Here is a 14,229-nt window from a genome sequence, read left to right as displayed (position 1 = left end):
GCCCCATCCCTCCCCTTCAGTCTAAACCGCTGGCCGCTGCTGCTTCTCCTGGCAGCCACCAAAGGGTCTCTCCGGTCCCCCAGAGGAGAGAGAGCCAACAGATCCAGGGAGAAGAAGGGGAGCAAGATGCAGAGGGGGTGCATGGCAGGCAGGATAATGGGCTGGAAGGATAAAGGGTGCTCAGCTGCTCCTGCATCTCTTGGCCCATTTCAGGAGCCACCCAGAAGCCTTGTGGGGATACACACACGTGCATGCGTGCACACACACACACACGCACACTCACGCACAAACACACGTGCACGCATACACACACATGCGACTGCCGCAGAAGGTCCTCACTGCTGTCTTTAGGTGAACTCCATCCCCTCAAACCTCACTTTCCTTTTTTATTTTAAATAGAGAAGGGGTTTTGTTATGTTGACCAGGCTGGTCTTGAACTCCTGGCCTCAAGCAAACCATCCTCCCATCTCAACCTCCCAAAGTGGTGGGATTACAGGTGTGAGCTACTGCACCTAGCCAGTTTCCTCTTTTGAGGTGCAGCACCACACACCTCACAGGGCTGCTGAGAGATCAAAATGAGACAACAAATTTATATGCACACAGTTAGACATTCAATGTTTGCTCCCTCAAAGAATATTTACTGACTCAAATATACTGATTTCAACCTGTACCTTGCTTCATTAAAGCCTGGAGAATGGTGATGGGGGCTAACTCTAGTTGTTCACAGCTTAAGACACACATGGACTCATTTCTCCAGCACAAGACAATGGCCCCAATGTCACGATAGACCACTAAGTAAAGCTCCAGCAGGAACTGCCAGATCAGAACACCAGACAGAGGAGTGCTAGCCCTGTCTACCTGATGGCCAGATGCCTCGTCTCAGCCTTCACCCTCTGCCATGCACAACACTCCCCAGGCAGCCTTTGTCCAAAACCTTCTCTCCTTTCTCTCTGGAAAGTTCAGGGGGAATGTGATTTTTCAGCTTCTCTCCTAAAGCAGGCAGCCTGATATGGTGGAAGGAACCCCAACTGGGGCTCTGAACACTTTGATTCAAGACCGAGGTCTGGCCAGGCACGGTGGCTCACGCCTGTAATCCCAGCACTTTGGGAAGCTGAGGCAGGCAGATCGCTTGAGGCCGGGAGTTCAAGACCAGCCTGGCCAACATGGTGAAACCCCATCTCTACAAAAAATACAAAAATTAGCCAGGTGTGATTGCACACGCCTGTAATCCCAGCTACTTGGGAGCCTGAGGCAGGAGAATGACTTGAACCTGGGAGACAGAGGTTGCAGTGAGCCGAGATTGCACCACTGCATTCCAGCCTGGACAACAGGGTGAGACTCTGTCTCACAAAAACAAAACAAACAAACAAAAAAACCAAAAAAACCTACTCTTTTTTTTATTTCTTTAAATTCCTGTAACACAACAGTATTTATGAGGTGCTCACTACATACTGTGCCAAGCACTATACACATGGCATCCTGTCTTCACAACAACGTGGACGGGAAGGTACTAGGCTGGCACTTTACGGATGAGAAAACTGAGGTGTGAAGAGGTCACCTGGCTTGCCCATTGCCACACACCGAGTAGGAGCAGAACTGAGACTTGACCTAGATATGTGTTCTCTCCACCTGCCTTGGTTACTCAAGGCACCAACTAAGTGAATGGCCTGGTGGCAGGAACACAGTTCAGATAGAAAGCAGAGTTGGGATCTAGTCTCAGCTCTGGCTCTATTGCACCAAATGACCTCAGTAGGCCACTGACTTCTGTTTCCTCATTTGCAAAATGAGCAGACTGGGCGGGGTGCGGTGGCTCACGCCTGTAATCCCAGCACTTTGGGAGGCCAAGGCGGGTGAATCACCTGAGGTCAGGAGTTCAAGACCAGCCTGGCCAACATGGTGAAACCCTGTCTCTACTAAAAATACCAAAAAATAGCCAGGCCTGGTGACAGGCACCTGTAATCCCAGCTACTTGGGAGGTTGAGGTAGGAGAATCGCTTGAACCCGGGAGGTGGAGGTTGTGGTGAGCCGAGATCGCGCTACTGCACTCTAACCTGGGCAACAAGAGCGAAACTATGTCTCAAAACAAACAAACAAACAAAAACAAGATGAGCAGACTGGACAAGATGCCTCCATCAACCTTCTAATAACCTATATTCTTTGAGGTGGCAGCAGCCATACGGTGGCAGAGGGGCTGCCATGAGTGTGGTAGCCGCACAGTCAGGGCCTGCTCCTGGAGAGGATATTTTAACCCATGACAATGCATGCAGAGCTGTAGTTTGACCTGTCATTCGCTCAAATGTGTGTATCTATTATGTGTCAGGCAGGCAGCCAGGCGAAGTTCAACCTCGGATCCCTCGGCCCTGTTGCCCAAAGCAATCAAATGCATTTCTGTGAGTGGTCAGGAATAAAAGGGTTAATGTCAGTATAGCTGATGGGGTCACTGGGGCAGGAGGAAGGTAGGGAAGCAGGCTTTGTGGTGGAGAGGAGTCCACAGCCTCAAGGGTCCTAGAGGCCACTTGATAAGGAGTTGGGGGTGCAGAGCCCAAGGGCTCCAGTTAAGCCCGTGGCTTTGTTCCTCTCTGGGAACCCTGCTCTGTGGGCTAATTGTGAATTCTGGGGGTGGCAAACATCCTGTCTCTGGGGCAGAAGTTTTCTCTGCAGCTCCTTGCTAATCCCTTCAGGGGTCTTATCTGAACCTCTTTTTGGCTCCCAGAACACCTTTAAGCCAGCTTGCAGGGGGGACTACAAATGAAGTCAGGCCAAGGGAAGAGCCCCAGGCTGGAGGGCAGGGGACTGGGAAGGGGAGACACTGGAAGACAGAAAGCAGAAAAATCCTCCGGACTCAGAAGTGTCGAGGAGCTGCCTTCCCCATGGGGCCTGGATCTCACAAGTGGTCCTTGTGCTTCTCCAAGCAAATTCTGATTCTCAATGAAGACACTTTTGTTGAATGTTCACTGCGAATCAGATATTGCAAAGGGAGTTTCCACTTCCATTTAATTCTCATAGTCACCCTGGAGTTAAACATTACTGTCCCCATTTTACAGAGGAGGAAACTGAGGCTCAGAAAGCTAATGTAATTACCTCCAATCACAAAGTGAGTAAGAGACTTGAACCCAGGTCTATCTGACTCCAAATCCAAGTTTCTGACCCCAGCAACCCACCGAAGCGGCAGCCCCATGCCTTCTGTTCATCATAGCACATGTTTATGTTTACAATTTTGGTGAGATAGTAGTTGTCTGCTTTCCTTCTGGGAGATTAGCAAAATTGGGGATCTCTTTTGGGGGTCTAGGAAATACAGGCTCCCAGTGAGAAGGGAAAAAGGAAGATAGTCAAGTTACTTTGAATTCTGCCTTTTCCCTCTTGTTCTTTTGAGCTTGAAAGCAATTGTGCTTTGTTGACTTAACAGAATTCTGCTCCAAACCCTTTTGTTCATTAAACATTCACAGATCTTGGAGGCATTTTTAAGGCTAAACCTGGAAATGACTTTTCCAACCCAAGAAGCCCTTTGTGGGTTAACTGGGCTCCAGTCCCATATCTGTCACTGCCCTGCTATTTGGCCTTTGACTAAATATTTAACCTTGAATCAAAGCTCCCTGGGATTCAGGAAGGGACTGAGAATAAGACTATCAAAGCATAACCCGAAAAAGGGAGGCTTTTCAGAAACCTATGGAACAGATGTAAAGTGATAACTAAAGGGGACATTACCTGTGCAAAATTATAAATATCAGTGGCATAAATCAGAAATAAAATATCAACCCAACCACACAAAAAAATTTACCAAATAACATTTCTCAAACAATATAATAAAGAAGGCTTACTTAATAAGTGATGCTAGCACAGCTGGATAGGAACCAGATGCAGATGGAGCACAGGGTTACATGATGTTTTTAATCATAGAAAAAGTAGTAGGAAATAAAAGGGCATATTTATGAGATCTGGGGAGGGATGAAAACTATCTCAGGTCTGAAGGAATCATGAAGGAAAAGCTCAACAGATTCCACAGAAAATAAGACTTTTTTCTTTAACAATTTTTTTTAAAACTTTTAAAAAACAGAGATGGGGTCTTGCTATGTTGCCCAGGCTGATCTTTAACTCCTGGGCTCGAGCGATCTGCCCACCTTGGCTTCCCAAAGTGTTGGGATTACAGGTGTGAGCACCCAGTCAGAAAAATAAAACATCTTTACTATGATATTATACTATAACAACAGACTAATATTTATGGTAAATTTTAAATCTACTTAAATATTTAGGAAAACCATCAAGATCTCTAAAATATGAAAAGAAGATTCCCTCAAGAAGAAGTTTGAACAGGACATGAACACATGGAACATACCGAGTTGAAATGATGACCTTCAGGTCTCCCACCTGCTGTAACTTCTGGGACCCATGGGGAAGAATCGGGGGAGTGAGGGTGTGTGGCATGGATTGGCCCTGCTACACTCCTGCTTGAGTGGGCCAGATGCCAGAATGCCAGGGAGGGGGATGCAGAAGCTTCCATGGGACTGGGGTCACCTGCTTTCATCACCTCCAATCCCCACAAAGGGTATCCGGCCATTTAGTTTGAGGGTGACCATATAGGACCAACAAGACCAACACCATGGCTTCTAGCCCTTGGGGTCCAGTTGGCGTCATGCTAGATCAAGGCTACTCCACATGCTGAAGAACCAGACAGTATGGAGGGACTGGTCTAATCCATCCCTAACACCTGGAAAACAGACCCTAGCAGATCCCAGTTTGAAACTGGGTTACCACTGGTGTCCACTTGACCCAAGAAGGGAGGGAGGAGATGCTTGACTGGTTCTAGCCTCCCATGCCATTGATCTCTGGAAGGTGAACTCCAGAGTCACTTGTGCTTATAGGGACTCTGACAGGCGTCATGTCCCATCCATGACTGCAGTTTGACCTATCAGGGTTGCTTTTTTTTTTTTTTTTTTTTTTTGAGAAAGGGTCTCACTTTTTCGGAGGCCATCCCCCTGTCTCAGCCTCCCAAAATGCTGGGATTACTGGCGTTAGCCACTGTGCCTGGCCTAATTTCTTTCCTAGAATTAATTCTGGGCAGGCCTCCCAGAAGCAGGGGTATGCTCTTTGTGACACTCAGGACCCAGGACCTACCTTCAGTTGGAAAAATTGGATTTAATAGACCACCAGCTACTATTAGGTGCTACACATTCTTTCTGCTCCCTTGAGTTCCAAACTCTTCCTACTAAAAGCTCTCTTCCTTTCACCCAAATGGTTTGTTTTAAAATGTACACATACACACAGGGACTGGCAAAGGAAATTAATCAAATGAGAAAGATAGACACAGACAGAGAAAAAAAAAGAATGATACACTTTGTTCTAGGTTCTGATTCTAAATCTGGCAGGAGGTGTGAAGGGCTGGCAGCTTGGTGGTAGTGGTGGCAGTGGCGCAGCGGGCTCCCTCCTGCCTCAGGGCATCAGGCCAGCAGCTGCTGTACTCTTAGGAGCCAGAGGGAGAGATGCTCTGCCGGTCAGGACAGGTGCCAGTGCATGCTTTGAACTTCAAACCACAGCCAGGCCCCGTGGTTAATGTGGATGATAACCCCATATCCTCACCCCAGGCCTTTAACACTGTAATTCCGTGTCATCACGCCCACTCCAGCATCTGCAACCGGCTGGCTCCTCTAACTGAACTTGTCTCAAACCAAAGTTGTCATTTTTGCCAAACGTCTCTCCTCACTCCAACTTGTTTTTTGTTTTTGTTTTGAGACAGGGTCCCACTCTGTCACTCAGGTTGGAGTGCAGTAGCACGATCGTGGCTCAGTGCAGCCTCAACTTCCTGGGCTCAAGCAATCCTTCTGCCTCAGTCTCCCATGTAGCTGGAACCACAGGAGTGTGCTACCATGCCTGGCTAATTTTTTAATTTTTTGTAGAGATGAGGTCTCACTTTGTTGGCGAGGCTGGTCTTGAACTACTAGGTTCAAGTGATTCTCCCGCCTTAGACTCCCAAAGTGTTGGGATTACAAGTGTGAGTCACCACACCCGGCCCCACTCCAACTTCTTCTTTCCCTCCTAGGTTCAGAATCTCAAAGATACGTGGTTCCCCTCATCTATGGTCTATTAAGATCTTCCAATTATTCCATCACCATGTCCCTCTTTCCGTCCATCCTCATTGTCACCTTCTTGCCTCCGTTCAGTGCTGCAGCTCCTGCCTAGCTTCCCTCGTCCCCATAGCCCATTCACCCCTTATCCCCTAAGACACTGGAGCTTTCCCAAGCCTGGCTTGGATCACGTAACAACCCTGCTAAAAAAAACTTTCTAAGGCTTCCCCTGCCTACAACGAAGTCCTGGTTCAAGCTAATTTTTCAGCTTTATCTCCTTCTCCTACCCAACACATTCCCTCTGGCCCACTCACACCAATTTCTTAAAGTTGCACAAACTTCATGGCACAACCATTCTCACTCCAGGACTACGGCACTCAACTATCCTCCAACACGGGGCAAAGAGGGAGAAGGAAGCACATAACAGCAGCCACCACGAATGCTAAGAGGAGAACCATTTCCTTGCTGAAGGTCAAACGTCCATCTCCAGGTTCAAAAGCCAATACTTGGCACCCCCAACTCCATTCCCTACACCCAGACTCAGGCATTGCAAAGAATCACATACAATTTCCCCTCTGTAACCTCCCAGCACTCCCTCATCCCTATGACAGAATTAAAGACATTTAGCCTTCAAAAGAGTCCATACTGTGAGTCAGCCCCCAAGGATGGCAGAGATTTGACTTCAGCAGTGGCCATGGACCCTCCATATTGGAGGTAGAAACGGAGAGGGATTGTCAGCCCAAGCCCTTCCCCCACCTCTCCAGCCCCCTACTGCAATCCCCTGGCATATGGAGGATTTCCCAGGCATTCAATATATAACGTCCAATTTCTACATGGTGTAAACCCGGCTCTGGTGCAGCAGAGTAGGGAGGAGGCGGGAGGGAGATCCTCTCAGGGGAGCCCATCTCTTCCTCCTGATACCTGGAGAGAAGTGTCGTTCAGCCCCAGAGATGCACAAGGCCACACCCCCACCCCACGTCACCATCTCAGGAGCGCGGAGCTAGGGAAGCCCACGCAAGCAGGGAGACTGAGACCGATTTCAGGGAGGGCTGGAAGGAAGTGGGGGGTTAACTGCTCACATACCTGATCAAACAGGACTTTCCAGTGCTGGCAGAGAGGGAGGCCATGCAGGAGAAGAGGAAGAGGAGAGAAAGAAAGACACACTTATCACCAAGGTCTCTGTAGTCCTCGGCTGTTTCTGACATAGCCTCCCAGCGGCTGCCCAGGAGTCATGACCAGGCTCAGGGACTGGCCACAGGAGAGCAGGGGAAGTCTGGGAGGAGCTGCCCAATGAGTCCACACTGAGCAGAGGGAGGAAACTCACAGTAAGGGATGGGGTGGGGGCGGGGGCGGCAAGGTGGGTGTTGCTGGTTCTGGAACTGGCAGAACAAGTGATTCTCAACAATTACTAAATAAAGGCGTCCAAATATGTCCAAGCGCCTCTAATAATTTCTGCTGCCTAAAGCTTATGTCCGCAGCTACTCCCAGGCCTGGGAGAGCATGGCCAGGTGCAATTCCATCAGACCCCGTCGCAATGGGTTTCACCTGCTGGGGGCTAGAGACCCGCCCCCTCCCCCCCCCCCACAGGAGAACTCACCTCTGCATAAACACTAACATTTTGCCTGCAGTTTTTGTTTGTTTGTTTTTTGTTTTTTTGCGGGGGAGGAGGGGTGGTGAATGCCGAATGCGGCGAAGCCCACCCATTCTCTTCCAAGGCTGAGTCTAAGTAGTGACTACATCAGATTCTACCAGGGGTTTAGGGCCAGGAGGAAGTGATAGATTTAACCGCAGACGCCAAAGAGAGAAGATCGTAAACTACCCCCAACCCCATTCAGACTTTCCCGCTTTGGTTGTGTGGGTTGGGGGCCTGGTTTCACTTCCATCTCCCCACCCTGAGGGAGGGGTGGGCAGGGCAGGGTGTCTGCCCGGTTTTTCACCCCTATATGTAGGTTAGCCCCGGGAGGTTAACCCAAGAAACTCCAGTTCTCAGGGCTTCCCAGGGCCGGCCCGCAGGACCGGAGGGATGGAGACCCGAGCAGCAGACGGCGGGGAAGCCCTCGGGGCAGCCCCTCCCTCTCCTCGTCCAGGGGACCGTCCCCTGGCACCGCCACGGTCTTGGACTCCCGGGCCTCCTTCTAGGAGCAAAGCCGCTCCCAGCACTCTTTCCCTCCCTGCTCCGGCCGGGGTCAGAGGCGGGGGCCGGCTTGAATTTCAATCAGTGTCGCGGCAAGGCAGGTGCCGGGCGGGAGCTAATCCGGGAGCGGAGGAAGGGGTCGCCAGACCGGCCTGCACGGCCAGGGACCGGGACTCTGCGGCGTCCGCTCCTTCCCCAGCTCCGGGAGCCCGCAGGTCGCGGGCGTGAGGGGAGGGGGAGTCACTGCCGTGACGCGGCCGCCTCTGCGGGAAAACGCCGTGTCCCGGGCACTGCACCAGCGGCGGGGAGGGGGCTCTGGCGGTGACAGGTCCGCGGCGCGGCGGCGGGGCTGTGTCCCGCAGGGAAGCCGCGGGAACCAGAGCGGGGGAAGCATTGCGCGCGCGTTTCGGGGAGACCGGTCCCTCCGCCCCCTCCTGCCCGCGGGGACCCGGCCAATCCGGGGCGCTCCCGCGTCACCTTGAAACCTCCAAGTTGCCCGGCGTGGGGCGAGACAGGGGCGGCTTTTCCCCCCGGCGCCCCCTAGAAAGTTTGCCGGGCGGGGAGGGGGCACTCACGTCCTCGGGCGCCGCGGGCAGCCGCTCCTCGGCCTCGGGTTCCAGCTCCTCGATGCGCTCCGCCTCGGCGCAGGCAGCCACCGCGGGGCCCGGGCTGGGGTGCTCGCCCATGGCCGAGACGGGGTCCGGGGGCGGCGGCGGCTGCTGGGCTCGTCCCGGGGCGCCGGGCTAACTTTGCGCCACGGCAGCCGCGCCGCTCCAGGGGCTCAGTGCGCGCCGCGCCGCCTCCGCGCCCGCCCCGCCGCCAGCGCCCGCCCCCATGGCCCCGGTCCCCGCGCCGCCGCCGCCTCCTCGCGACCCCGGGACGCCCGGCCCCTCCGCCGCCAAACTTCACTGCGCTCGCTGCCCCGCCGGCCTCCGCCTCCGCCCCGGCCCTCGCGCCCGGCTCCGAGGCGAGGGCGCCCTTGGGCCGGCCCCGGCCCCGCCGCTCCCCGCGCTCCCTTCCCGCTTCTCGCGGCCCCCGCTCTGCGCCCGAGTCTCCTCCTCCCCGCGGAGTCCTCGGGGGCGGCGCGCGGGCGGGGGCGGGGCTGCTCGCGGGGAAGGCCGGCCCCCGCCCCGCACCCCACCCCGGGCGCCGCCACCCGGGCCCAGTCGGTCAGAGCGGCGCGGCCCCGGAGCGGGAGGGCTGCGGCGGGGCTGGCGAGGAAGTGGCGGCGCTGCCCGGGGCGGGGATGGGGACTGCGCTGTCCCCGGTCCCGTCACCACCGGCCTGCACTCCGGGCCCGGGCTTGGCTCTTCCATCGGCTTAACCACCACTTGGAGGTGGCAGATATGTGATGGAGACACTATGTTGGCGACGTCAGGGTTAACTAGGAGTGAATTGGGGGCGCGATGTTGTAAGGACGGGATCCCTCACCCCGGCCCCATTATCCTTACGCCCTATTCATTGCGGTCTCAGATTCTGGGAGGTCTCGGGAGGCCCAGAAATGGGAGAAGTCAGATTGCGGGGTCCTGGGCCCCAAAGCCTAAATCTTGCCCTTCCTACACCCAGAGCTAAGTGACCATGCCCAGGCTTCATTTGACCACGTGGACAAAGGTAAGCCCAGGGAAATGCCCCATCTGGGGAGAGGGACGGTGAAGAAACTAAAGCAATCAGAAAGGAAGTTAGCCAAAAAGGAGTAGGGGATCTTTTAAAGAAAAAAATCGATGCTGTTTCCCTGCAGGAAAGCGCCCCCAAGAGAGACCATCTCCCGAAGCAGAGGTTCTGGCTGTAAATGGTGCTAGTGGCCGGCCTCGCAGGGGCCAGCTCTCCCCAGAGGCTCAGGGGCTTCTCCAGGAGGCATCTCACAGTCAGTCCCCAGCCCACACCAAGGCTGTGCCCTTCCACTCCTCTTCCTTTCCTCTTCCCACCACCCACTCACTCACTAGTCTTTGCCCTCTTCCTTCCTCTCGGAAACGAAACAGGCTCCTTTCCATTAGTGAGAGCTGCAATTAATGCAGTCATCTTCAGAAAGCAAACACATAACCCCATGCCCAGGATCAGACCTGCGAGCATCTCACCCAGCAATGACTGCTCCCCTTAAACACCGAGAAGGGAATTCACTTGATTCTAATTAGGTGAGTTTGCTACAGACACCAATTTTCATCTCTGTTTCAGAAAGTGTGATCATTTCAACTATTTTTGTTTCTCACCACCCTCCTCCCCATCCCTACTCTACTAACAAGTCAAGATCCTGCCAAGATTTCCTTGTAAATAAAACTGTCTGCATGGGGTGTGATTTTGAAAACAGCCTTCAGGGGACAGAAGAGAGGCTGATTCCTTTGTGGAGTGGAGCCCAGAAGGACAAGTGACTGCTGGGGCCCTGGGGTCTGTGTCGCTGCCTCCCACATCCCTTGCTGTCATTTGCATGACCGGTATGGGTGTTGGCTCTGTTATACTTAGATCTCTGGGACTAGAGAAGTGGGCCAGGAAGCCTGGTTCCAGGGGAACTGGAAGGAGAAGGGCACAGAAAAGGGTTGGCCACTCTGCTGGGATGCCCAGCCGCCCTGGACAGTGTTCTGATACCAGCTACCCATGGGAGCTGCCTCTTCATCAACCCAGGGACAGCTCTTACCAACATATCCAACTCTATCATCTCTTCATGGGGAAAGGAGCTTAGCAGGCTCAGTTCTGTTCCTGAACATGTATTAAGCTCCTACTAAGTACCAATGACAGAGCTTTGAGAATACAGAGGTGGATAAGAACCAGACCCTGCCCTCCAGAAATGGATAATTGGGGGTGACAGTCACATTCAACATAAGGGTAAGTCCTGGATTCAAGGAAAGCCCAGAGGGTGTAGAACTCCAAAGGAGGGGGTCGCTGTGGGTCCAGGAAGGCTTCCCAAAGGATAAGCCTCCAGAACTAGGCAACGTGGAAAAGGTGAAGGAGGTGTTCCAGGTAGAGGGAACAGCACGACCAGGCTTGTGGAGCAGCATCATATGGGAGGCAAACGATAAGCGGTTTGGCATGGCTGGAAACTGGAGCACGATGACCAATCTAAAGAGCCCAGCCTGGACGGGAAGGTTGTGAGGGGCTGTGAGTTTCATGGGAAAAGAGCTTGGACTTTACCTAAGGGCAATGGGGAGCCATTGAAGGATTGTGAGCAGGAGAGTAATATTTAAAAGATCCCTGGCCAGGCGCAGTGGCTCACGCCTGTAATCCCAGCACTTTGGGAGACCGAGGCAGGCGGATCACGAGGTCAGGAGATTGAGACCATCCTGGCTAACACGGTGAAACCCTGTCTCTACTAAAAAATACAAAAAATTAGCTGGGCGTGGTGGTGGGCGCCTGTAATCCCAGCTACTCGGGAGGCTGAGGCAGGAGAATGGCTTGAACCCAGGAGGCGGAGCTTGCAGTGAGCAGAGATCGTGCCACTGCACTCCAGCCTGGGTGACAGATTGAGACTCCGTCTCAAAAAAAAAAAAAAAAAATCCCTTTGGCTATAGTGTAGAGTCTGGACAGGAGGGAGGTTGGCCTGAGCAGAGGGACATGAGAGGTGCTGTCCCAGGAAGGGGTCACAAGGGCAGCAGCGGTTAGAATAAAAGGGAGAGGGAAGATGGGAAACATGCAGAAGGCTATCTTGTTCCTCCTTCTGTCCCTAGGAACATTTACCCCGCCTTGGCAGGCTATGTTTCCAAAAGTCTCCTAAGAAGGAATTCCTGATCTCTCACCAGGATTCTTGCTTCATGGGGCAGCTTCATTCACCTTGGCCTTTGCTGGGAGGTGATGGTGTCTGGACTTGGAGACTGTTAGGACAAATTGTTACATCCATCATCCTCCATGAGCCTGAGGCGACCCTTTACCTGTTGTCCTCAATGTCACCTACGCCCAGCTGGTCGGACCACTCTGCCCCTCAGCCCCAGGCGAATCTGCAACCCACTCCCCAGCAGGCGGTAGGACATGGGGCCTGGGGCCCAGGCCTAGAAAGCTCCAGGGGATAGGAGTGGCTGGGCACCCTGACATCTTTTGTTCTACTCTCACCTGAGACAGCCTAAAGACTGGCATATTCTGCAGCATTTTGGGGGCAGAGGAGGGAATGGGCCTGGTGTCACTTTCACTGACCAGCTGCAGCGGGCAGGCACTCGTCGATGCCTGGAGGTGTGCCATGCACAGGCCCCTCCCTGGGAGAACCTTTGGTGCTAATGAGAAGTGACACCGAACTGGGCCTATTGGCACTTCTTCCCTGCTCTTCATTTTGCAAGTGCGCCACACCATGGCCTCTTTTAAGGTTCCTAACAAGACACTCGAAGGCAACGCAGAGCAGGATGAAGGGCTGGGGAAGAGTGGATCAAACTCAGTTTAGAAGGGCAGGAGCATGATGTTGAGATGAGCCTTGAAAGGGGCAAGCTTGCGGTAGAGAGCGTGGAAGGGTTTCTAGGTGGAGGGAACTGCTGCGGCAAAGACACAGAGATAGGAAAGCTGTTGACTGTGTTGGGAACCATGAAGTGGCTGAGCACAAAGTGAGGATGGCCAGGCAGGCGAGGAGCACTCTGTCGCCAGGGCCCCCGAGTGCCAGTCTGAGGAGGTTGGACCTCGCCCAGTGGGAGATAGAGAAGCGGTGATGGCTTCTGACTGGAGCAGCATTTTGGGAAGATTAAGTTGGCGACAGCTCAGCAGTGCCATTCAGCTCACAGGTGCTGAGCGTCCATTATGTGCCACACCCTGGCCGAGGTGCTGATAATACAAAGGGGATGAGACCCAGGCCCTGGCCTCCTGGGGGAAGATGAGGTCATCCTCTAATGACAGTCCAGTGGGATAAGGGGGAGGAGAAAGGGAAGAGCCTTTCGGGGGCTGAGTCTCTCAAATGTGCCCTCCAAGAGAGGAAGGAGTTTTTTAAGGACCCAATGTTCTGGTCCTGGGAGCTGGGACACTCGGCTGCCATGGAAAAGCCAGGAGTAGCTGCTGGAAGCGGGGAGAGGAAGGCAAAGGGGGCTGAGCAGTTGTTTGTGGACACCTTGAGCTGATGAGAAGCCAGGGAAGAAACATGAAGGGCTGTAATTATTGCTCAAAGCAATGGCAGTGCCCAGAAGGGGGGCAAACAGGGATGACTTTTTCTCCAGAACCTCTTTCACTTGGGGTTCATTCTGACATCTCCCTCTGCCAGACCCACACCCTCTGAGCCCCTTCTCTCTCTGCAGCCAACTTAAACCTAAACTGAACTTCGTGGCACCCTGTCCCCACCTGTAGCTCTAATCTTCTGAGAAACCAGCCCTGAGCTACCACTGTTTGCCTGCCTGAGATGAAGACAAGTTATTTTTGACTGAGATCCAAGCCCCGGCCCTGAATTCTTTTGTCTTCCAGGAATCCCCCAGCCATGTTTGAAGTCTGCAAGTCCAAACAGCAGACGTGGCTCAGGATGGCAGAATCCGACCACCCTCCACCTCCATCTCCAGCATTCTTCCATTATCGCCCGCTGTCTGCCAGATCAAACAGAGCAAGACTGCTACATGGATTTCCTTCCCTTTCATCTCTTGCTTTCAGTCCAGGGCTCCCAGTTTTCTGAGAAACTTAAATCATTACTGAGAGATGTGTAGGTTCACAGACCAAACCCTTTCAAAGCAAGGCGTGGGCACCCAAAAGTTGAGCTCAGAAAAGCACAGAAAAAATCTTTCCCAGTCCCAAGATTTAGCCAATCACACATTCAGGGAAACAATCAGCTACTTTGCCAGGTCTTACCTTCCTTTCCTGCCACCTCCTTGGGGTGTGGCTGGTCCCCAAGGTCCCATTTCTGAATTCTCTTTGGGCCTCAAGACTTCCATATGACCTTCACTGTGCTATAGGCAGGTCCCGTCTCTTCAGTAAACCACCTGTTCTATCTTACCCATCAGCCAGTCACAGTGGCTCACACCTATAATCCCAGCACTTTGGGAGGCCAAGGCAGGAGTCCAGGTTTTGAGTCCAGGAGTTCAAAACCAGCCTGGGCAACATAGCAAGACCCTGCCTCTACAAAAAAAATTTAAAACTGGCCAGGCGCGGTGGCTC

At 53.2% G+C, this 14,229-nt stretch overlaps 1 protein-coding gene across 3 annotated transcripts in view; it reads right to left on the bottom strand.

Annotated features, from left to right (window-relative positions):
• The window catches only part of RHBDL3 (rhomboid like 3), a 60,416-nt gene extending 51,179 nt beyond the window's left edge, over window positions 1-9,237 (bottom strand). The window contains exons 1-2 of one of the 3 annotated variants that reach the window (XM_055258273.2): window positions 8,769-9,237; window positions 7,143-7,166 (exon numbers count right to left, since the gene is read on the bottom strand). In XM_055258273.2, the coding sequence (XP_055114248.1) occupies window positions 7,143-7,166; window positions 8,769-8,879 (135 nt within the window). In that variant the 5' untranslated portion in view covers window positions 8,880-9,237. The remainder of the gene's footprint in view (window positions 1-7,142; window positions 7,167-8,768) is intronic. The other 2 variants (XM_055258272.2, XM_055258274.2) reach the window with 2 other exon arrangements.
• Between the last annotated feature and the right edge of the window lie 4,992 nt (window positions 9,238-14,229).

The sequence above is a fragment of the Symphalangus syndactylus genome, chromosome 20, assembly GCF_028878055.3.
Source record: "Symphalangus syndactylus isolate Jambi chromosome 20, NHGRI_mSymSyn1-v2.1_pri, whole genome shotgun sequence".
NCBI classification, from domain to species: Eukaryota; Metazoa; Chordata; class Mammalia; order Primates; family Hylobatidae; genus Symphalangus; species Symphalangus syndactylus.
Note: the sequence above shows the minus strand (reverse complement) of the source record. Positions and strands in the feature narration are given on the sequence as shown.